Source organism: Pantherophis guttatus, chromosome 2, assembly GCF_059756535.1.
Source record: "Pantherophis guttatus breed Tessera chromosome 2, ASM5975653v1, whole genome shotgun sequence".
In the NCBI taxonomy this organism is placed as follows: Eukaryota; Metazoa; Chordata; class Lepidosauria; order Squamata; family Colubridae; genus Pantherophis; species Pantherophis guttatus.
The window spans coordinates 78,673,671-78,698,970 of record NC_142064.1 but is presented as its reverse complement, the minus strand read 5'-3'; the positions used below and the strand labels follow the sequence as shown (position 1 = coordinate 78,698,970).

General features: G+C 40.1%; 1 protein-coding gene across 4 annotated transcripts in view; it reads right to left on the bottom strand.

Annotated features, from left to right (window-relative positions):
• Positions 1-25,300, bottom strand: part of ADAMTSL1 (ADAMTS like 1) — a 489,535-nt gene that overhangs the window by 243,766 nt on the left and 220,469 nt on the right. The window contains exon 1 of one of the 4 annotated variants that reach the window (XM_034410497.3): positions 7,981-8,421. The exons of the other annotated variants lie outside the window; for them this stretch is intronic. Coding sequence (XP_034266388.2) covers positions 7,981-8,037 — 57 coding nt within the window. The 5' untranslated portion in view covers positions 8,038-8,421. Of the gene's footprint in view, positions 1-7,980; positions 8,422-25,300 lie in introns of those variants that run through there. 4 annotated transcript variants of the gene reach the window in all.

Here is a 25,300-nt window from a genome sequence, read left to right as displayed (position 1 = left end):
CCGGTTGTTAAATTACTTGAATCCCACTACTGGATTAAGGTCTGTTCTTAGCCTTTAAGTCCCAACAAATCTTACAAAAGAAACAAGTCAGTGAATGACAGATCATGACAGTTCTCAGACCTGCTCCGATTCAGAAGTGTGTGATGGGCCTGGAGGGGAACAACTAAAGCCTAATTGGAATTTAGCAATGTGGCAGGACATTTTCATTCTACCCACTCTTTACTTAGTAAAGAGTAACTACTTGCAAGTAACTTAGTAAATCTTTCAATGTTCTGAATCAACACCTAGAACACATTTCTTTTAGAATGCGGAGTATCTAATGTTTATAAATATAATTGAAGCTTCCCTGATACTATTGGAGTCACACTAACAACTAATGCTTGAAATACTATGACACTCTGAAAGAGCTCCATGTTCTCCCATGGGGCCAGCTTACTTCTGGCTCACAAATATTCCTTTTTAAGCATGAGACACATGAGTCTGGTAGCGTCTGGGGGCAGCCTGCCTTCTCATTTGTGAGACTCTTGCTTTCTCCACTGCCGGAACTTGGAGATGTGGTAGATTTCTCCAGCCAACCTAAACCTCCAAACTTCTTAGTTACTTTCAGTTAAGCTTCACAATTCTTTCTAAAATGCTTCATTTTTCCATTTTATAGGCAGCCTTTTATCAGCAAACAAGATCTTAATCCTCAGAGTCAGTTGCTAGTTAGTTTAACAATTCCTCTAAAAACTGTTTCTCTTGATTTTCCTTCCTTTTATAAATAACGAAAATTGATCTTTTGCCTACAAACCTAGTTGCAGCTGTATGTTTGGCCAGTTCATCCAAAAGTGTGAGGTGCTTGGAAAGCACACCTGGCTGCTAATATTCAGTGTCGCATCCCAATCTCTGAATTCAATGGAAATTTATATGCAACAATCTGGTTTTGAATGGATGGGAAATAGCCAAATATATAACATGTCCTTGGAAGCCCAGCAATATATTTTTATTGTCTTTCTGGATGGAGTGCGGTGAGAGCTTTTTTGAGAGATCCACATCTTGCCATCTCTCAAGGGATAAGATATTGACTGAAGAACAATTTTTGCACTGGAGTGAGAATTACTTCATACAGTTCCCTGCTTTTTCTCAGGGTTCTCAGGTGTGAAGATGATCACATGGTCACTTTCAAACTGCTTTGGAGAAATTGAGGAAGGAAAACAGCAAGATACTGCATAGAGAAACCTTAAGAGTCAGAAACATGGGCTATCCATAGGCCAGTTCAAGAGGAATAGATTGCATATCTTGACAGAGAGATACACATTTAGATGGTTAGGAGTCACATTAAAAGTGTCGCTATAGTACTAGTAGTCCTCAGCTTATCACCACAATGTATAATGAACACATACAACATACCTCTCCCTTCTGATGGAAGAAACTGTGATGGGTTGTAACTCCTTGAGTGAATCCTTTGTGGGAAAAGTAGATTTATTGCATGTGTACAAAATGATTTTAGCATCTCACCATTTAAAATATGGTTCTCTTTTACAAACTGAGCAATCCCAGGGCACATCTATAAATGAAATATAGGGATCCCAACTGAAATAATTCTCCCTCTGTACATCTAAAAATATATATGGATGCACATAGATAAGAACTGTGGACATTTTGGAGAACTGTAGAGCTGGAATGATTATCTATAATGAATCAGAGTTTCTGCAAAAAGCTCTGAAATGTCTGCTTATTTAATGTTCTCTTCATCCTATCTTTTCTTCAAGGGGTTCATGGCAGTGTATAAGCAGCTTAGGCTGGGAGACAGTGATGGGGTCAAGTCAAACAATGAGTTTAACAGCTTAGTACATACTTGACCCTGTCTTAATGGATTTGTGTTTTACTCCTAAAGGCTATAAAAAAGATTGATCAGCAATGTTGAGATGGAAAGAATATTGCCCTCCCCTTTCTACTACATGTAGTATATACAAATACTATATACTATACTAATATATATATATATGTGTGTGTGTGTGTGTGTGTGTGTGTGTGTGCGCGCGCGCGCAAAAAATTAAAATCTCGGGTGTTTTCCCACATTATTGTAAATAAATTGGTTAAAATATTTAAAAGATTTTAAGCTGGGATTTTAACCAGGATTTAAAATATTTTAACCAACTTATTTACAATGATGCGGGAAAACACCCGAGATTTTAATTTTTTGCATATGCACACCTGCGAAAACTTAAGAAGACACACACACACACACACACACACACACACATAGGTCTTTGGTTATTCGGGTTTTCTCCCGCGTAAAATTGGAGGTGTCTTGGCAATGTTTCGACGAAATCTCATTCGTCATCTTCAGGCTGGTGTTTTCGGCTTTGTGCTTCTAGGAGCAAAGAAGCCGAAAACACCAGCCTGAAGATGACGAATGAGACTTCGTCGAAACGTCACCAAGACACTTCCAATTTTACGTGGGAGAAAACCCGAATAACCAAAGACCTACATACACACACTCTAGTATATATATATACTATATACAAATACTATATACTATATACTATACTATCTATCTATCTATCTATCTATCTATCTATCTATCTATATAAATCCATTAAGACAGGGTCAAGTATGCATGTATGTATGTGTGTGTGTGTGTGTATATATATATATATATATATCCGAATAGGAAAATAAGCCTTCAGAAACTGATGAACTATGATCCCAGCAGTTGTAGCCACTGTGGCCAATGGGAAAGGGGATTGATTTTAGCAACATCTGCAGGGTCATAAGTTCCTAGTTCCTAGGCTACAGGACAGAAAAGTCATGCTGCCCAGAGATAGTAGTTTTCCATAGATTCCTAGAATAATTCAATGCTTTGACCCTCAGTCTCCGTGAACTGACTCACGGAGCATCTTCCCAGGCTCCCAATTGTAGCGCATAAGTTGTAGTGCATAAGCAAGAACACGGAAAGGAAAAACTGAAGTCCTTTCCTCTGAGACACCCCCTAAGCTCATCCTGGGAAGCCAGCCATTTAACCTGCATATCCAAAACTGGTTCCTCTCTGCAGGCTGACTCACCCACTCAGCAATTCTAGTAAGTAGCTGGATTCAAAAGAAGTTATAACACTTCCCGGATTCATGCAAGAAGAGTCGATTGTAAATCTTGGCCATATTTCATTCTAAGAAAATTCAATGGCAAACATTTCACCAAGATAAATTGTCAGGGATGAAGCAGATCTAGCAATAAATGAAGAGACTCTGATTCAAGAACATTGTTGGTCATCTTTTTTCTCTGGTAGGTTCTGGAGGCCTGGAACTGGGCATCAATTTTTGAGCGTGTTAGTTTGACATTTTTAATGTCTCCCAGTAATTCGGAGCAATGTTATCTCAGGTGCATTATGGGGGAATAAAAAGGGGTTCAATTCTATTTTTCCCATTTCCACTTGATGTGCCATGTTAAAAGAGTCTTTCCAATGACTGTCATGCCAAGTGTCAATAATAGGCTAAAAGTTATAGCAGTTGAAACCATACTTCTGAAGGGCACTAAATTGGAGAAGGATATCTTGGGATGATAAGATGCAGGTGAAAGAAAGTCACTTTCTCTGTGACCTCACTCATTTCTTTGCACATAAGTAGCTTATCTTTGCTTCCTGCAAAGCCACACCTTTATAGGAATAGCAACCTTTGAAGACACAGCTATACATTGACCAAAAGAGAAATAAAATGCCTACACTTTTTGTATGTAACTTAATACTGCACTGACTTTGAGATTATTTTAAATGGGAAAGCTAGAGATCTGCAGATCTGTATAATTTATTCTCTACTCAACTAGAGGTTTTCACTACATATTTCTTAAACACATGCCTGATTTACAATAACAAGCAGAAACAATCATTTGCCACATATACACAAAATAACCACTAATCAATTAACTTCTTAATTTTGCCCTCATTTATAATCTCCTTTTATATCAAAGAAACATGCACATTTTTTTTGAGGAGTGTTTTTCAAACTGCATTCCATGGAACCCTAATAGCTAAAAAAGGTTCATTAGAATACAGCCAATTTTTATTGTTAAGAACTTTTCTACTTGATAAGAGATTCTGGGAATATGTTGGGTTTTTTTAAATAATAGATTCCCTGCCCTGAAAAAAAATTGAAAATTCCTGCTTTAAAGTTCTAGTACTTTTTTTAAAGAGTTAAATCTACTTCATTACTTGGTATAAATTATGATAGCATTAACATACAGTGCATAACATTTCGCAATAAAGATGAATGCTTTTATTTTGATGAACAGTGGAGAAGACATGATTTGAAGATAGTTAAAACATGCCAGTTACTCCAGTTTGTCCTCAGAGTTAAAAAAGAAAAGGAAGAGGGCACCCTTCCAATTAATATAAAGCAGGAACTGGGCTAGATGTCCATTTTTGAGATGCAATTAAGAAATGCTAAATCTTTTCTGGACAGCAGCTCATCTCTCCACAAACTCCCACAAACAGTCTGTCAGCAGTTTATCTGCTAGATCAGGGGTCTCCAACCTTGGCAACTTTAAGACTTGTGGACTTCAACTCCCAGACTTTTGCTGGCTGAGGAACTCTGGGAGTTGAAGTCCACAAGTCTTAAAGTTGCCAAGGTTGGAGACCTTTGTGTTAGATCATCTCCATGTTGCTGGGATTAATTGGGGAGAGAGGTGTGACATAAAAAAAAAATCCTCCAAGGATTTCTGGAAACCATACACAACTTGTGAGCAATAAATATATGTGTAACCATTAAAGGATATATAATACTTCATAAATTGAACAGAATAAGGGTTGGAAGGGACATTGGAGGTCTTCTAATCCAACCCTCTGCTCAAGCAGGAAACCGTATGCCATTTCAGACAAATGGTTGTCCAAACTCTTCTTAAAAATCTCAAGTGATGGAGTACCCACAACTTCTGAAGGCAAGTCGTTCCACTAATTAATTATTCTAACTGCCAGGAAACTTCTTTTTAGTTCTAGGTTGGTTCTCTCCTTAACAGAATAACAGAGTTGGAAGGACAACACAAGTCCTTGTTAGACATAACCCAATTACTGCTGAGGTTGCAGGAATGAAAACATTCTTCACACCAAGAAAACGGCCCACTGGAGTTCCTGTACTAAAACTCATTCTATGTACCTTAAATGTTCTCTTGTGTGCAAGTGCAGGCCCGTAATGGTGATAAAACTGAAGCCAATTACAGTAGTGGACATTGGCTGAAATTAGAACAGCCTTGCATAACCAGCCACCCTCCAAATATTGTATGATAAATAGCATTTTTCTTCATCTAGAGCTAATATTGACCACATTGGTTGTGAATGATGGGAGCTGCAGTTCAGGACATTTAATAAGCAGAAGATTAGGGAAGGGAATTTCTGAACAGTAGCCCAATTATCCGGCAGGCTTGGGGCCGTTGATCTCACCATTGCGATCTTGTGAGATCTGGCCCTGAGCGGTGTGTATGGGTTTTTTTAATGTCTCTTATTGTATATTGTTCATACTGTCTTTGTTGAAAGCCGCCCAGAGTCCTCGGAGAGTTGGGCGGCATAGAAATACGAATAATAAATAAATAAATAAATAAATAAATAAATAAATAAATAAATTTCTATAGATTCAATTCAAGAGAAATTCCAGTGAAGTGAATTTAAGAATCCACTGCAGCCAACTGAAATGATATATGATAGTGCCGTCACTAAGAAAATACGATCCTCTATACATACGAAACAAACCCACCAAACTTACTATGCAATGATTTGCTTAATTCGCATTTGCACATGATTTTTTTTTTTCCCTTCAGAATTTGCTCCAAAAGCTTATGGTAGGTCTCTGCCAAGTAGCTTCTTTCCTCTCCTCTCACCCATTATGAAATTCTAATTACAAGTTTTTTTTCCCCTGAAATATATTGTTTCACCATTTACCTCCCCACAACAAATGAACCACATTTGTTTGCACGGAAATTATATTAAAAAACATCGTGGGGTGGCTGCAATTGGAAATAAGGTTGTAGATAAGTCAATTTGGTCCCTCACGGGATTATTCCCAGGGACACATTCATTTCCAAGAGCAGACGGAGGGGGTACCATTAGAAGAAAGCCAAGTTCCTGAAACCCAGATTTCTCTTCTGCTAAAGTAGCGCACCCTTAAGATCGAGAGAGAACTTCCAGTGAGACGTTTGCGTTTCGAGCTAATCCAACAATGGGCACTGACCACATCGCAGGAACCTCCCTTAACTTCGCTGGGGAAGAGGGGGAAAAAAAACCCCCTGCTTTCCTTCCTAACAACGCAGTGCAGGAGAAATAGTTGGAAGAGAGGCAGAGGAAGGGAACAGAACAAAAGAAGAAGAAGAAGAAGAAGAAGAAGAAGAAGAAGAAGAAGAAGAAGAAGAGGAGGGGGAGGAGGAGGAGGAGGAGGGGGAGGGGGAGGAGGAGGAGGTGGAGGAGGAAGAAGAAGAAGAAGAAGAAGAAGAAGAAGAAGAAGAAGAGGAGGAGGAGGAGGAGGAGGAGGAGGTGGAGGAGGAGGAAGAAGAAGAAGAAGAAGAAGAAGAAGAAGAAGAAGAAGAAGAAGAAGAAGAAGAAGAGGAGGAGGAGGAGGAGGAGGAGGAGGAGGAGGAGGGGGAGGGGGAGGAGGAGGAGGAGGAGGAGGAGGAGGAAGAAGAAGAAGAAGAAGAAGAAGAAGAAGAAGAAGAAGAAGAAGAGAAGGAGGAGGAGGAGGAGGAGGAGGAGGAGGAGGAGGAGGAAGAAGAAGAAGAAGAAGAAGAAGAAGAAGAAGAGGAGGAGGAGGAGGAGGAGGAGGAGGAGGAGGTGGAGGAGGAGGAAGAAGAAGAAGAAGAAGAAGAAGAAGAAGAAGAAGAAGAAGAGGAGGAGGAGGAGGAGGAGGAGGAGGTGGAGGAGGAGGAAGAAGAAGAAGAAGAAGAAGAAGAAGAAGAAGAAGAGGAGGAGGAGGAGGAGGAGGAGGAGGGGGAGGGGGAGGAGGAGGAGGAGGAGGAGGAGGAAGAAGAAGAAGAAGAAGAAGAAGAAGAAGAAGAAGAAGAAGAAGAAGAGAAGGAGGAGGAGGAGGAGGAGGAGGAGGAGGAAGAAGAAGAAGAAGAAGAAGAAGAAGAAGAAGAAGAAGAAGAAGAAGAGGAGGAGGAGGAGGAGGAGGAGGAGGAGGAGGAAGAAGAAGAAGAAGAAGAAGAAGAAGAAGAAGAAGAAGAAGAAGAAGAGGAGGAGGAGGAGGAGGAGGAGGAGGAGGAGGAGGGGGAGGGGGAGGAGGAGGAGGAGGAGGAGGAGGAAGAAGAAGAAGAAGAAGAAGAAGAAGAAGAAGAAGAAGAAGAAGAAGAAGAAGAAGAAGAAGAAGAAGAAGAAGAAGAAGAAGAAGAAGAAGAAGAGGAGGGGGAGGAGGAGGAGGAGGAGGGGGAGGGGGAGGAGGAGGAGGAGGAGGAGGAGGAGGAGGAAGAAGAAGAAGAAGAAGAAGAAGAAGAAGAAGAAGAAGAAGAAGAAGAAGAAGAAGAAGAAGAAGAAGAATTAAATTAAAACTCCGCATCTCTTGACCGGGTCAACCACCTAAAATGCCATTGTGATGTAAGCCGCTTAGCGTACATTTAAAAGTGACCCTAAAGTTACGTCTATCGTTCTCAGCACTGCTTCGGCGCGGCTGGTTTCAAGAGAAACTTTTTTTTTTTGGCTTTCAATCCCACTCCAGAAGTCGCTCTCCGCAACGCGCGTTCGCGAAAGCCTGCCAGCAACGCCCAAGGGGAGTCCACCGGCGCCTATTCCTTTATATATATATATATATATATATCCTTTATATATATATATAAAGAAGACCGGTGTTCAGCTGGCACCTCTCAACGGGACCTGGCGACAACTTTCCAAGAAAGCCTTTCCAAAGGTAGCACCGCTCGCCCTCGCTCTCCCCCCCCCCCAAGCACCCCACACAGCCCCCCCCTCGCCCCCCAGCGTTGGGAGTCCTTCTCTAAGCAGGATGCAAGAGAGTTGGAATAAGCGCCTTTTACCAGAAGCAAGGAAGCCAGGAGAAGAGCGCTGGCGGTTGCCCGGCGGCAGTAGTCCATGCTTGGATCTCAAAAGTCGGGCAGGCGCGCTGGGGAAAAGGAGGCGATCGGCTCGGGCGGCCGAAGATTCCGCGGCAGGCTGCTTGTCAAGGCGCGGCGGCGGCGGCGGCGGGCAAAGCGGGAGCTCTTAACGCTTCAGCCGCTGCCGATCAGCTTCCATCAAGCTCCGCTCGCTCAACGTTTCCTGCCTGGAACTGGGCGAGCGGGAGAAGAGAGGTGGGGGGGACGGGGGGGGGGTTGTGGGAGCCGATCTGCACGGAATCTATTTTCCGAACAGGCAGCCAGCCAATCAGGCCTCGGCTAATCAGACATGCCGAATAACAAAAGGGAAAGGGGGTCCCGGCGAAGGATAACGGGAGGGCGGAGGAGGAAAGGGACCGGAGTGGGGAAAAGGGGGGGGGTTAGAGGAAAAGAGCGAGCTCGGCTGCGAAACACGGGAGGATCGGATCGTCTATTTCGCCCAACGGGAGCTGCGAGGGTGTAGAAGTTGCGACGGAGTTCGTTCCCTTTCTTTCTTTCTTTCTTTCTTTCTTTCTTTCTTTCTTTCTTTCTCTCTCTCTCTCTCTCTCTCTTTTCTCTCTCTCTCTTTCTTTCTCTCTCCCTTTTCTTTCTTTCTTTCTCTTTCTTTCTTTCTTTCTTTCTTTCTTTCTTTCTTTCTTTCTTTCTTTCTTTCTTTCTTTCTTTCTTCTCTCTCTCTGTTTTTTGTTTTTTGCCTTGCGCGTGATTCCACTCAGAAGGCGACTTCCTCCAGGTCAATATAGAACGTCTGTATATGGGGACGCGAGTCGTTAGAAGCTGGAGATCTTCCAGTAGGGTAGTAAAAAAAAAAAAAAATCAATCCCCCTGTTAATGAGCTTCTGTGCTTTTTTTTTTTTTTTGGCAAGCATCCGGCGTTGGCCAAACCGTAGCAGATCGGCTCAACCAGCCGCTGGAAACTTGGCCAAAAGCGTACACAGTTGTCACTTTGTTTGGGGTTGAAAAGGATCTCCCCACCTGCACGCATGGACGCACCCGTGCATGCTCTTAAGGGCTGGGGGAACGGAGGTTAGCTCCAAAATTCAAAAGGATGATCTTATTCCTTATCAGAGTGGCAGAAAAGTAGGCAGTTTCTAGAGCGCCAATGGGCAGCGCAACCAATTTCCCAGACAGGTGTTGCTCTCCCTTTTAGAAGAGGTCAAAAAAGTCAAGATGGCAGCCACTATCATGGTAGAAGAGCCACCCTTTGTTTTTACAGAATACAACACACATATAAAAGGATGAGGCTTCAATCACATGGTTATATGCCACCATCACCGTGGTGCATATAACCACGCAAGAGCCGTGGTGGCGCAGTGGTAACAATGCAGCATTGCAGGCTAACTCACTGCCAGGAGTTCGAATCTTACTGGCTCAAGGTTGACTCAGCCTTCCATCCCTCCGAGATCAGTAAAATGAAGACCGAGATTGTTGGGGGCAATATGCTGACTGCTACATAAACTGCTTAGAGTGGGCTGTAAAGCACTGTGAAGCGATATATAAGCCTAAGTGCTATTGCTATTATGACCATCTTGAATTTTTTTGACACAACTTCCCTTCCCATAGGAGGGACTGAAGCAACGGCTGTAGAGTCATCTATCCAGGACGCTCAAAATGTCCAATAGTGGCATGCTGGCTGGGGAATTCTGGGAGTTTAAGTCCACAAGTCTTAAAATTGCCAATGTTGGACATTCCTGTTGCCCCACTTTGGCTTCTGCAGGGAAAGAGGAGAGGGGTGGGCTTGGTGAACCCCCTTCCACCTATCTAATTTTGTGGTAGGATAATAAGAATGTAGGTTTTGCCATTTCACTGGAGCATGATTGAGGATGAAAGTACTCTAATTGGAAGCTTCCTTCTTTATTTTCATTTTAGAATTTAATACATTTGTTTATTGGTGATTATAAATATAAAAGAGATTTTCAAAGCTGCTTTGTAGTAGTAGAGTCAGTTTGGTCTACTGGATAAGGCACCAGACTAAAAACCAGGAGATCATGAGGTCTAGTTTTCCCTTAGCCATGAAAGCTGGCTGGGTAACTTTGGGCCAGTCACTCTTTTTCGGTCCAGTTCATCTCACAAGGTTGTTGTGGGGATTATAGGAGCAGGGAAGAGTACTAGCAGTGGTGAAATCCAATTTTTTTTACTACTGGTTCTGTGGGCGTGGCTTGGTAGGCGTGGTGTGGCTTGGTGGGCGTGGCTTGGTTGGCATGGTAGGAGAAGGATGCTGCAAAATCTCCATTCCCACCCCACTCTGGGGCCAGCCAGAGGTGTTATTTGCTGGTTCTCAGAACTACTCAAAATTTCCGCTGCCAGTTCTCCGAACTGCTCAAAATTTCTGCTACCAGTTCTCCAGAACCTGTCAGAACCTGCTGGATTTCACCCCCAAGTACTAGGTATAATATCCATCTTGAGTTATTTATCAAAATAATAAAGATGGGAAATAAATTTACTACCAATTGAGCTTGATTATTGTAACTTCATAGGTGTGCTGTGGTGGCTTTATTGGCAACAATCCTGAAGTGATATGCCACTGCTTTCTTTGGGGAAATCCCCCCACCAATCCATCCTTCCCCCTCCCAGATCTTTCTTCCATGTAATCACCAGTTCTGTGCCTGCTGCTGGATTTTATTTCCTTTGTGATCTAATTTCCTGAGGCTTGGGTTTAATGGTATTATATTTGCAGCTAAAGGTAATTTGACAGGAAAATTGGCCTGTATCAGTTCAGTTTGCTAGCAGGATTGAAGATTGTTTTTTTTTTTAAAAAAAGGATTGGCACAGAGAAGTAATGTGGTAGATGAAGAGATCTATAGTTTTTCTCAATATGTATTAGCATACCTGAATACAGTTCCAAAGTTTAATTGCTATTTAGATCCTAATCAGTCACTGAATTGCGGGGATAACTTTTTAAAACAAATTTTACAGTGGCTGAATCTACTGAAGAACATATATGAAACAGTCTTGAGACAGAATATAAAACAAACAACTGTTTTGAAGAGAAGTGTTTATGTGGTCAAGTCTGTTTCATGATATATGCACATGGAGCAATATTATAGCAAGCAGATCTAATTTTATAAACACCTGGGAAAGAATAAGGTTGCGATCTTGTACTTACCTGGGAGGAAACTCTTCCATGAGCTCAGGTAAATAACTAAGTAGATAGGGATTGGGGTGTTTGGTGAATCTGGAAATACACTTTTGCAAAAACAGAAGGGAGCCTCACACGTGGAAAGGTTACAGGTCTTTGAAAGGTTGACACAACCTCAGTAGTAAGATGAAAACCAGCGTTTGTGAATAGTTGGAGATTTTTCTTCCACTTACGAGTTGATCAGGGGCCAAGCCTGAAGACCCATGGGGAAGGATGAAAATGCCCATCTTAAAAGGAAGAATCCGGTTTCTCGTTTCTTTTCCCTTTTTTAAGGTATTGCTATTTAAGTCTATCTGGAAACCATTCTTCATTTTCTTACTAATCAGAGTTGAGGAAAAGGGAGTCTGCATCTGTTCAGGGGCACTTTTTTTCATCTGCATTTCATATGTTCTAAGGTCGAGACTGTATTAAAAACAGAAGCCACAATTGAGCCCTAGTCACATTAATTCTAGGAACATGTTTGGTATGTGTGTGAGTGTACATTTGTAAACTTTGCTTTGGGGTGCTGAAGTTATTTGTTGTGACAATATGAAAGAATAGCAATTCTGCAAATAGAATGGCTGCATTTACCCTGTTTTTATTCTAGCTTACTGTTTTTAGAAATTGATTTTCTTTAACAAACTAACATTTGGTTTCTACCTAAACACACAGATATGTACATTCTGGGCATCTGAAGACTAGCACTCCTGTACATATTTATAGTCATTACCAGCATGAAATGATCAAAAAGTTCTAATCCTAAAACCACACAGATAAATTCCTTTTTATAAAATTGGCTGATCTTGCAAATAGCGACAAAACTGAGCAAAGATTTTCCTTTTCAGAACTCTCAGCATCTGCAGCTAATTAAACTGGAATCTACATGTACACAATTTACAAGCCAATCGTTGTCCAGTGTATTAAAATCAGCGGGAATTACTACATGCAAAAAAATGAAGGAAGAAATGTAACAATATTTAGCAGGTTGCCAAATAGCAGAGCCTGCAGCAGTCTTTCTCAGACACACACACACAATTTGACAGCAAAATGTCTGTTATGCTTTCTATTTTTTTTTTTTTTAAAAAGCATAGCCATTATGAACTTTAATGTAACTTTGTGCAAGACTCCCTAGTTTCATCTGATTGAGATGTAACAATTTCCTGACAAAAGACGATTACGGTACATTTAGAAGGGTTCCCATTTCTAAGAACCTATACCAGTAGCATGTTATTATCATACATATACCTTTCTCCTCTACTGTTTTTTTTTTCCTGCTATCGCTCAGTGCAAATAGCTTTGAGTGCTCTGGTTAAGAGTCCAACAGCTTAAAGAATACAATCAAGGTAATTTATCCATAGTAGAACAATCATCTGTCTGAGAATATTGCATCCAGTTTTGTCCGCCACAATATAAAAAAGATGTTGGGATTCTAGAAAGAGTGCAGAGAAGAGAAACAAATGTGATTGGGGGACTGGAGGCTAAAATATACAAAGGACGGTTGCAGGAATTGGGTATGTCTAGTATAATGAAAAGAAGGACTAGGGGAGACATGATAGCACTGTTCCAATATCTGAGGAGCTGCCACAAAGAAGAAGGGAGTGTTGTGGCCTGCCAGCTGCCAGCGGAGCTGGCGGCAAATTCGGACGGCAGACTCAAACGATGAAGAGGTTAGGGAGGAATTTGGGCCAGTTCTGGAGTTTGGGAAAGGCTCTGATGGATGCTCTGCGTTGGACACAGAGATAGAGCCAGGGCCACCCAACTTTTCCCAGCCACCAGAGAGGCAGCTGCCGTTGGAGGCTGAGATGAGTGAGGAGGAAGAAGAGCTGGGGCCTGTTCCAGATGCATGTATGCACAGAGCAGTTAGGAGAGGTGAACAATGGAGGACAAGGAGTCAACTCGGGAAGCAAAGCACACAAGGATGCTGAATGCCCCCTCTCTGGTTGGGGAATAAATAGAAGGAAAGGGGAGTGGTTGTTGTAGGAGACAACAGTTTGTATTTCGGGAGATTTTGCTCATTGTGTTTCGTGCATCAAAGACAGCTTGCCAGAACTTAATTTGCAGCCTTTTCAGCTGGGAGCTTAAGGCCTTGCAATTATCACAAGGAACTGATAAGGTCTGTTGCTGCCGTTAACTGCAGGACTCTAGCCTGGACTTTTCAGTGGGTGAAGGCAATTAATTCACAAGAGGTAAATAAAAAGGGGTTTTTCATGACAAGGAGTCTGTTTCTTGCTTCTGTTAAGGCTGGATCAGAACAGGGTGTTAACCTATTCTCCAAAGCATCTGAAGGCAGGACAAGAAGCAATGGATGGAAACTAATCAGGAAGAGAGCCATCCTAGAACTAAGGAGAGATTTCCTGACAGAACAATTAATCAGTAGAACGATGTCTGAAATGGTATAAGGTTTCCTTCTGGAGCAGGGAGTTGGACTACAAGACCTGCAAGATCCCTTCTGTTGTTCTGAGAAGATGTTGCAATTACAGAGATATTTCATATTCATGTTTCTAATTCAACCGTTGTCCACAACACATTTAAGAAATAAGAAATGCACAACAATTTGTATTTAAGTTTAAGGCAGAGAGGAGGAGGTCAAGTTATTTTCCAAAGCAAGGGACAATGGATGGAAACTGAACAAGGAGAGATTCAACCTGGAAATAAGGAGAAATTTTCTGACAGTGAGAGCATTCAACCAATGGAACAGCTTGCCTTCGGAAGTTGTGGGACCTTCATCACTGGAAGTTTCGAAAGAAGAGACTGGACTGCTATCTATCGGAAATGGTGTAAGGCCGTGATGGCAAACCTACGGCACGCCACAGGTGGCATGTAGAGCCATATCTGTGGGCACCCGAGCGCTGCCCTAGCTCAGCTCCAGCGTGCATCGTGTGCCAGTCAGCAGATTTTCAGGCCTTCCGGACCCAACGGAACTTGGGAAATGGGCTGTTTCTGGCCTCCGGAGGGGTAGGGAAGGCTGTTTTCGCCCTTCCCAGGCTCCAAGAAAGTCTCTGGAGGCTGGGGAGGGTGAAAAATGGGCCTACCAGGCCCACCATGCCATCGCACGCCAAAAGCAGGGGGGCATGGGGGGGTTGCGCATGCATGCGCAGAGGACAGGTTGCATTGAATTATGAGTGTGGGCACATGCACGTGTGACCCCCCCACACGCACCCCCCACGTCGCCGGCATGCGACGGCAAAAAGGTGGGGAGGTTGGACTAGATGACCTACAAGGTCCCTTCCAATTCTGTTAATCTGTTAATTAGGTCTTAATATTTATTTCGCTAGTAACCATACATGATTAGCACAACCAATGAAAGTTAGTATCCAAACGTTAAATGTATCATTGATAAACTGAATAGTAAAAGAAGGTACAAATACCTATGACAGTATAGAAAAACAATTTCAACATTGATAAACATAGCAATAAAAAGGGGAGAAGGGAAAATTTATAACAACACTGAAAGTTATTTTACAAACAGAACAATAAAACATACCGTTCCTTGTTCCAAGACTAGTTCAGATGTTGACAAATGCACATCAGTAAATCAAGTATAGATTTCTCCCTCCAATGTTGAATAATAATTCTTTGAACAGTTTGATAATTCCAAAACATAGGACTATAGCCAAGAAGATCATTAATCTTTCATGTACAGCAACTGAGTCATAATTAATGACATATTAAAAATTCTGTTTATGTCAGCACAAAACACAACAGTTACAGGACAAGACAAAACCATATGTGTTACAATTGCAAAGGCAGGGCAATTGTAACAAAAGTTTCCTGAATATTCCCTGAAATGTTCAGGATATATAGACATCACCTATTTTTGATGATGATGATGTTTTGTTGAATTGATCTAATCTTAAAATTGTAAGAAACTACTGTAATTTTATACAGATAGTCTTCAACTTACAATCACAATTGAGCCCCAAATTTTCCTTGCTAAGTGAGACATTTGTTAAGTGAATTTTGCCCCATTTTACGACAGTTGATAAGTGAATCACTGCGGTTCTTAAATTAGTAGCACAGTTGTTAAGTGAATCTGGCTTCCCCATTGACTTTGCTTGTCAAGAAGGTCGCAAAAGGTGATCACAGGACCCCAGAACACTGAAACCGTCATAAATGTGAGTCACTTGCCAAGCATCTGAATTTTGGTCACATTCCCATGGGGATGCTGCAACAGTCGTAAATGTTAAAAATAATTAATAATAAAATAATAAAAATAATTTTAAAAACTTTGAACAGTCACTAAATGTACTGTTGTAAGTCATGGACTAGGTGTACTGTGTAATTCAATCACCTGTTATTAGATCAGGACTTTAAAACATTTTTATATATATATATATACACATACATACATACATACATACATACACACACACACACCGCCCTTCTCCCGAAGGACTCAGGGCGGTGAACAGCCAAGATCAAATACCTGAATATAAAAATTAAAAACAGATATGCAGATATACCTTCATAATATTTACATTGTTATTTACATAATATTAATTCATAACAAAGTCTTCCGGGCACGGCGGAAGGTGTGCAAGTCCGGGATCCTCCGTACCTCCGGGGGCAGCTCGTTCCAGAGGGCAGGAGCCCCCACTGAGAAGGCTCTCCCCCAGGGGGTCGCCAGTCGACATTGTCTGACCGACGGCACCCCAAGGAGCCCCGCCCTGTGGGAGCGTACTGGCCGATGGGAGGCTGATTTTCTTATGAGTTTCTAAGAACTCATAACGAATGTAAAGTTCATCAACTTCAACTTTTTATTTAGAAGGTTAAGAACCACAGATAATCTTCCCTAAACCTCTAACAGTTGCAGAACTTTAAAGGTAGATATATCCATGCCAAATAAATAAGAAATCCTTAACTTGAATAGATGACTTAAAAGTATTTTTTTTTAAAAAAAACTGCAATGGTTTTAAAACAACTTCTCAAAATTAAATTAACCCTAAGTAATAAAATTAAATCAAAGATAAGATGACCACTATACTAACAGAAGGGAGTGGGGGGGGGGAGAGAAATAAGATTAAGGGAGAATGCTTTAAAAATGCATAAGCTTCACATTTCACATGACACCTGTTGTTAAAATTGCATTTTCTTTCTCTTGCTGCTCAAGCTCTTTTGCTTAAGAATTGCCATAATCAAATATAATAGTTCCTCAATCCTTGAAGCTAGGTTTGGGTTTTAGTTTAAGAACACTGTTCTTGATCTCGGCGAAAAAGGTTTTCTGACCTAGGCTCCCTTAAAAAGCAGGAAGCAGAGTCTTGGTCCTGGCAAAACCCCTTTTACTTACATGACTGTGAATTACTTTCATTCACAGTCAGCAAGACCTGGCAAACAGTCTTTCAGAGGAATATTTATCAACACAGACCTTATCTCGCTTGGAAAGCTGCCAGGTAACTAGTTTCCAAACGCAGTTCAAGGCAAAACTTGGCACAGAGTCTCTGGGATTCACGGACAGATCTTCCCACTCTTGGAACGAACGAATTGTTTCCTGCAAAAGCCCACTCCCTGTTCGCTCCTCTTTTGTTTCCTATGGGAGGGGCCAATCACCTCCAAGGTCTGGCTTTACTCCCAAGTCGACCCTGCTTTCTTAGTTGTTCTTGTCGTCTGGCAGCTCTGCGCATGCGTACACTGGGAACAGGCTCCAGCTGTTCCTCTGTCTCACTGCTGTCTAGCTCCCTCTCTGCCTCCGATGCAGAGCCCTCGTCCGAGCTTTCCCCAGCCCCCAGGACTGGCCCGTGTTCCTCCACAACCTTCTCACTGTCCAGCTCTGCTGGCCACCGGTGGACCGCAAAGATCTAGAATAAGAATACTCTTAAATTTCCATGTTGATCATATATTATTTCCTATCTTGTCACTTCCACAAAAAATTAAATACATCACAACTCAGGAACTAGTTTAGAGGCTGCTGCAGAGCATTTCCTCCATAGCAATACCATATCCTGATGAAGCTGCATAATATCATTAAGAAGGAACTGGTGGTTAGGAAACTGGAAACTGTACTTGAAGGCTTAAGGGCTAACTCTGTACAGACAGTGAAAGACTTCCATTAAGGTCACTTTGGTGAAAACTTGGGTATTTTGTGGGCAAGCAGCTACTGACATCAAATACAAATATGTAAGAGGCAAGTACAAATATTGTATTGTGACATCACCAAGTACCTTTCATCACAATTGCTTGTGGATGCTCAATGTAGTATCTGTGGGTTAAAAAAACGCTGGCTATGCCTACATGAACTTTTTACCCCTCTTATGCAATTAACCCAATGTTGTGGATTCATACAACCCTGAATCAGAAACTGAACTAATTACATAGGTCGGGGCTACGCATGCAATAAGATAATACGTGGTTGGTTGGTTTGAGGTTCAGGATATTCTGCAAACATTTTTCTTTTTGGTTGCATATAAGGAATAGAAGGTATGTATAGAATAAAAGGATTGGTCAAAGCTAAAAATAAATTGATGCATGGCAAAGAAAGGAAACCACAGGGAAAATGTGGTTAAAGCCAAATGTGAAAGGCAACATATAAATTTCAATGACATTTTTCTACTCAAAATTTCCCTATAGCAGATGTTGCTTTTGATGACAGATGGGTTTTCCCGTTAAAACAAATAAACACTTTTAAAAAAAACAACAACGATGTCTCTTAAGTATCTCTTTGTCCCTGCTCATTGCTAATATATTTGTTGCTACATGGATATGAGCCAATCTTATCTTGCCCTCAAGATTGGTAGGGAAATAATGGACTTGGAACTGACCTGTACTGAAGCTATTTACTCAATGTCTACATCAGCAAAATGTCAAAAAAACAAAACAAAACCCACATGTTGCTTATTTTATTTAGTTAAGGTTAGAGCTAGGCTTAGAGATGGGCTGGACTGGGGATGAGATGAAAGCAACATTGTGAGTAAAGGACATAAAAGTGGTGTTGCTAGAACATGATCAAAAGAAGAAATAAAGTAAATCGGTGAATATTTTTCTCTATCTTTCTAATTAGATCTGTTTCAAGCAAGACTAAAGTAAGACAAAACAGCTTCTAGGATAATTAGGAGGCATGGATCTCACCACTAAATAACAGAAAATGTCCTTTCTTTTTTAAAAAAAAGTTTTATTGAAGTTTTTAATAAACAAAGAAGAACTAATAGAAATCAAACTAGAATAAAAAAAGAAAAATAGAAGAAAAGTTCAGAAGGTGCAGAAAAAAAGAAAAAAGTTAGAAAAAAGAAAAAAACCCAAATTTTTATTCCAACGAAAACAACAATAAAGAAGTGGCTTCCAACCTTCATCATATGAGCATAAGCGAATATAGTAATTTTTCACCTTCTTTTAAATTTACAAAAGAAACCTCTTTTCCCCATAGGCTGATGTGGTGCCAGGTCTTTGTTGGATATAATGTTTTAATCTGTTTGGTTTTGTAGTTTTAATATGTTTTTAAATGTTATTTAAACTTTTGATTGGGAGTTCCCCAGAGTTGGTTAGAAGATGGGCGGCTATATAAATATTTCAAATGACATTAAATAAATAAATAAAATCTACACAGAATTGGAAATTGTGTCTTTTCAGTCCTGACTTGGCAATATCAAAGGTTTTACCCTGATTGAAGAGTCCCATAAAGAGGCATTGTCCAGGATTTCTTGTCACATCTGTACCATGTCCACATCCTTTTCTTCCCATGAAGAGACATCATCCAGAATTTTGGGTTGCAGCTGTTCCATGTATAGATCCATCTCTAGATTTGTCTTTTTGTATGTTTGGTAATCCTCATGTTGCTGTCATCCATGCCTTCACCTCTATAATGTCTATGTCACATAAAAGTTTTTTAGCATTTTTCTCATCATCTTCTAAAACATTTATCCATTGAAATGTGTATCCTATCTGAGATATTAGTTATTAATATCTCAATCCAGCTTTCAAAAAACTCTTTAAGATAAGAAAAATGTATAGCTGCCTCAGATATTTTAACTCTTTCTGCGTGGTCCTTCAGTTCCCTCTAGTGTCCATTTGTTAACTTCATGAAGCCTTAGTTCTTGATATGGGTTTAGTTCTGTATCAGTTGTTTCTGAGTATATATTATTTAATTATGTACTTGCTTTTCAAATCTTATAGCAAAAATAACTGGTATTCCAAATCCTTCTGGTCTCACACACCATTTAAAACTTTCTTAAATCCAAATCCTTTTGTGTGTGTGTGTGTATTGCCAATTGTATATTATTTTAAATTCTCAAGTCTGTTTAATTTTTTTAAAAATCCGAAGAAGAAGGTAAAACACATTGGGTGTCAATTTAAGCTTGCTGCTTTGAAAGTCTCTATTATCCATAAAGTGGCTAAAATAAACATTTCCAAATGTGATGGGATAAAGTTTGATTGGCTTAGCCTTATTAAAGGCCCTGATGCTGCTGAAGCATATTTTATGCTGTTTCATGAGGAGCTGCCATTCAACGCACTCATGGGTGATCTCCTGTTCTGTTTTTTTTTTCCTGTGAGATTTGAAGGACCAACCTAGTTATCAGCCTTTCATTCTTCACAGTAGTTGACATCTCCAGACATTCACAGAAATGTCTTCAATTAGCCACAATTCACACTGGAAGCAGTAACTGAGCAACTGTACTCTTGTATCTATTTCCTTTCATTTCCTGCTTGCAGATGTTGGAATTTAAGCAACTTATACTGATTATAAGTTGAGGCTCTGCTTTGCTATAGTACATTTATGTAGTAGAGCAAAGCAGAGCAGAGCAGAATAGAATTCTTTATTGGCCAAGTACTGGTATGATTGGAATTTGTTTCCAGTGCCATAAGCTCACAGTGTAGTAATAGGTAAATAAATAAATAAATAAATAAACAAACAAACAAACAAACAAACAAACAAACAAACAAACAGCCAATAATAGGTCATAGATCACAAATATAGTTACAATCATTAATCATAAGTTACAAACAACAATGGATGAATCATAAGAAACTAACAGGATAAGATAGTAGGCAAGATGAGAAGATGAGAAGGTAAGAAATGAGACACTGCTGTGAAAATTATATATTTAGCAGAATGATGGCATGGGTGAAAATACTATCTTTGTGTCTAGTTGTTGGCATGCAATGCCGTATAGTGGCATCCTGAGGGGAGATGTTGAAATAGATTATGTCCAGGATGTGAGGAATCTGTAGATACTTTCGCAGCCCTCTTTCTGGTTCGTGCAATATCCAGATCCTCAATGGAAGGCAGGCTGGTTCAATTGTTTTTGTTTAATTTTTTTATCTTTTTATTTAATTTTATTTGCAGTTTTAACTATCCATTGAAGTCTGTACCTATCCTATTTGGTTGCTGTGCCAAACCAAACTGTTAGTGAGGTATAAATGACAGACTCAATAATTCCTCTGTAGAACTGTATCAGCAAATCCTTGGGCAATCTGAGCTTTCCGAGTTAATAGAGAAAGAACATTCTTAAAACAGAGAATAATAATAATAATGATGATGATGATGATGACAATAATAATAATAATAATAATAATAATATATTATTATTAATAATAATAATAATAATAATAATAATAAAAAGGTAATAATAAAAATAATAAAATAATAATAAAATCACAGAACTATCTGAAGTATTATTCCCAAACTGCACAGATCTAACCACCTTGATTGAAAAACCATGCATTCAAACAGTAGAAAACTCCTAATACTGATATCCTTTACAACTAGGGAAAACTATAATATAAACTTTGCAGCTAATCTCCTTGGAGAGAATCCTTTGCACGTTATATTTTGAAGGTCACCTGTCTTCTTCTGGGTATGGAATGCTTTTGTGTTTAGCATATTATCTATATGGTTTTACCAGTTGTTAATTCATGAATTATCACTATGTTAATAAGAAATAATCACGTCATATACTTATAAGTAGAAAAATGTATTTTGATATGCATAAATGTGTTTAAATATGCAGTAAATTAGGGAGACAGACATTTTATTGATTACAGATGTGAAAGGATTAGGAGGTAACTAGCTTGTAGGCTGAAGCCTGTTAAAATGAGTGTGAAAATATTTTTTTTATTGGAAGAAACTTAAGAGTTGAGAAAATGAGAATAAGCATAACTGATAAATTGTCAATTTCTATTTTAAATTTGCTTATGAAAATGTACACCAAATGTGAATTTTCAGGTATAAATAAACATAAATAAATCTAATGATTATAGAAAAAATTACTGACTCCTTTTTTGCAATTAGTAGAAAGTGACTGGAGCCCATATAACAATAAACCTCCCCAACCTCACCCTTCCCTGGGAATAAAATACTATGATCATACATCATTCTGACTTCAGTTGACTATTTTTAAAAACATTCCAATAATCATATGCTATAAGAATGAAGATTTTGCATCTGATTCATCAAACTAATCATATGTGGCAAAGATCATCATTTTTCACAAATAACGACAAGCTACAAATCTAGCAAATTCGACCAGTATTAGGTATGGATTCTGTTCACACCCAGATATATACACATAATGAGAAAATAGCAATAAAAGTAATATGTACATGGGCAACACGCTAATCAAATAACTCTTCATCTGTTCTTTAGGTTTAGATGTGCATTTTGATGGTTTGACATTGGGTGTGTATGTGTGTTATAAAGAAATAATTAACTTAAATTTCAGAGAGCCAGGAATTAATATGCAATTGCTTCCTGCTAGGAGGAAATCTTTCCCAAAATCTAAATAGTAGAGGTCCTATTTTTAGGTGGCAGAAAAGTAAACTTCGTTTTCATGGAATGTATTTTTGTTGCAGATTTCTTTAATTCATTGCTATACTCTTTTTCTCAGAATAAAGAGCAGATACTTTGCTAATTCAAAATAGATCCATTTTATAAAATTGTATATAGCTGAATTAATTTGGCGTAATTTTGAAATAGTAAAAGTAAACTCTAACTTTTCAGCTTTTTGTCCAATTCCTAATCATATTAGGCTTCCTTTCTATTATTTGATGGGGTAATCTGAATAATATACAAGGTACCATCTGGCCATATCACTACAGTCTTTATGGCACTGGGCCAGTTTCAGCCCCTTTTGTAATAATTCCCATCCTAAAATCTTCCTCTTTTCACATCTATTTTGTCGCATTTTGTCAATTAACACGTTAAATTGTTATCTTTTTGCCATCACGTGCCAAAAGTGGGGGGAGTGCGGGCGGGTCGCTCATGTGCGTGCCCACACCCATAATTCTATGTGCCCCGCCCCCTGCACATGCATATGCGACTCCCCCTGCACTCCCTCCACTTTTGGCATGTGATAGCAAGGTAGGCCCATTTTTTGCTCTCCCCAGGCTCTAGAGCCTTTCCCCACTCCCCTGGAGGCGCTCTGGAGGCCGGAAACAGCCTTTTTCCTCACTTCCGGTGGGTCCAAAACATCCGAAAATCAGCTGGCCGGCGAGCATATGCATGCCAGAGCTGAGGTCGCATGCCCCCCGATATGGCTCCACGTGCCACCTGTGGCACATGTGCCGTAGGTTTGCCATCACGGCCCTATACCATTTCAGGCAGGTGGCTGTCCAGTACCTCTTCTTAAAAGCCTCCAGTGATGGAGCATCCACAACTTCTGAAGGCAAGCCATTCCACTGGTTAATTGTCCTCACTGTTAGGAAGTTTCTCCTTAATTCCAGGTTGCTTCTGTCCTTGATTAGAGCTACTACTTTTATGGTAGCTGACACATTAAAGTAGTCAACTGGAAAGCTGGAAAAAAATCTCATGTGGAATGCTGAAAAGTGGTTTGAAAGTTAAATGCTGGCCAAAGCACTAAAAATATTTTAAACTGCTAAATGCATTTATAAATAAACATACACACACAAGAAAAGAAATGAAATGAAATACAGGAAATTGTGCCATAAACGTAAATGGGCAAGCTTTTTGAACATTTCCTGGATCCAAATAACTACAGCATGTATATGGAAAAGTTATTTGGTAAAACGATTGAAACATGTGCTTTTTGTTTGTGCATACTGCAAAAAATGAACTCTTGACTAAAAGTGACTATGAATAAATACACTTATATTGTAGCAAAAAGTTTGGGAAGAGGTCATATTGATAATAGCTTAGAGACTTTCAAGTTCCATTTTTTTTTTCCTGTGCTGGTGTTTGGTCTGCAAAATTCAGTATTTTTTATATATGATGGATTAAACAGTCTCAATATGGTGGAAATTCAGGAAATTATTAAACAAATCGGATGATATTCGGCTTTAGATCTGGGAAAGCAGGAAAACCCACCTTACCAAGTAAAACAAGAACAACAAATTATCGCTGTATTTCATTGTTAATCTCTCCGTTAAAAGCTGAATAGGAACATTTATCATTTAACCTGGATTGCTGCTCTCTACTACCCAAATCCTGCTACCCAAATTATCTCAATATCCTTTCCATGCTGTATCTTGGATCACAGTTTAGAAATTCTAACATCCTAACAATCTAACATTCACTACATTACAGAATTGAGTTTCTCCCATGGGAAATTATTCTTCACCAACTTTGCAGAAAATTAGAGTTAAAATTATAGTGAAAACAGGTTTGGCAACATCCATATGGCAACTGACATCAAGAGTGCCTTCAGCTTTGCCCAGCTTGGAAATGAATACATTATGTTCTAACTTTTATAAATTTGAGTAAAGAGACCCATGACTTCAATTTTGTTTTTTATTGTGTAGCGTAAAGTGACAAAAAGAATTGAGGGTTATTGCATATGACTGGATATTCAGACAGGCAAGAAGACGTTTCTTTTGAATATTTGCTGAGAATCTGGACAACAGAAATAAAACTATGCACATAATTCAGCTAAATGTGAGAGAAACAAGAAGACCAAGCATTACATTTAGTGAGGAAAAGTTTGATTTTAAGAAGCCTATTACCAAATCATCCATGGAGCCAAGTTGATAAATAAATGCTTGTTCTTCAGTGAAAGGCTGGAAGGTATTGGATCCCCCCTATTCACTAGTCATCATTGTCAAAAAGCTCTTGGAATAAAGACCTCAAGTAAAATCTTACCTCTTCCCATGAACATATGCTTGCAGATCCCCAAGCTGAAGCTAATGCAATTACCTTTTCCTGAGGAAATGCTATTTGAAACACTTGCTTTGAAGCAGTTCCTCTCTGGATCAAGAAGTTATAATTGGATATGAGCTCAGGTTTTGGCTAAATCCCAGTGACATCACCTGACCCACACCAGGATAGTGGGGAAGGATTGGACCCTTAGGCCCAATCTTATTTCTCAAATGCACTATAATATATTTCAAGAAGGAATATCTGAAAAAAATGTGTACTTGGGGAGCAGAAAATGAATTTCAGGCTGCGTGTTTCCTCTCTTTATTAATTGCCTGAGTGTCTAAATTTAATTATTTGTTCTCTCTGAGCTTTTGGCTCGGGAGAGGACTCCAAGAACAGCAGGAACCAGTGCAGGAACCAGTGCAGAGGCCGACATGGAGACTGTTGTGGTGCAAGGAGGATTGTAGCTCAATGCTACGCAGTTCCCCTTTTGGCTCAGTATAGTGAGGTTTGTGGGTCTGGTAGAAACCGCTTCCTGGATCCTTGCGCAAATTCCATCACTCCTTGGGATCCCTCTAAACCCGTGATGGCGAACCTGTAGCACGCGTAGCCATATCAGTAGGCACGCCAGCTGAGCTCTGGTGCACATGTGCGTGCCGGCCAGCTGATTTTTGGGCCTTCTGGGCCCACCAGAAGTAGGGAAACAGGCTGTTTCCTGCCTCTGGAGGGGCTGGGGGAGGGGGAAAGGCTCGTTTTTCTTTCTTACCTGGTTCCAGATCCTCTCTATGCATCTGCAGAGGGTGAAAACAGCTTTTCCCACTCCCTTGGAGGCCCTCCGGAGGCCTGAAACAGCCCATTTCCCAACTCACGGTGGGACAGGAAATGACGTTTTTTGTTGTCCCCAGCCTCCAGAGACTCCTAGAGAGGCTGGGGACAGCAAAAAAGTCACTTCCTATCCCACCGGGAATTGGAAAATGGGCTGTTTCAGGCCTTTGGAGGGCCTCCAAGGGAGTGAGAAAAGCTGTTCTCGCCCTTCCCAGATAAATAGAGAGGATCTGGAACCAGGTAAGAAAGAAAAATGGGCCTACCAGGCCATCGTGTGCCAGAAG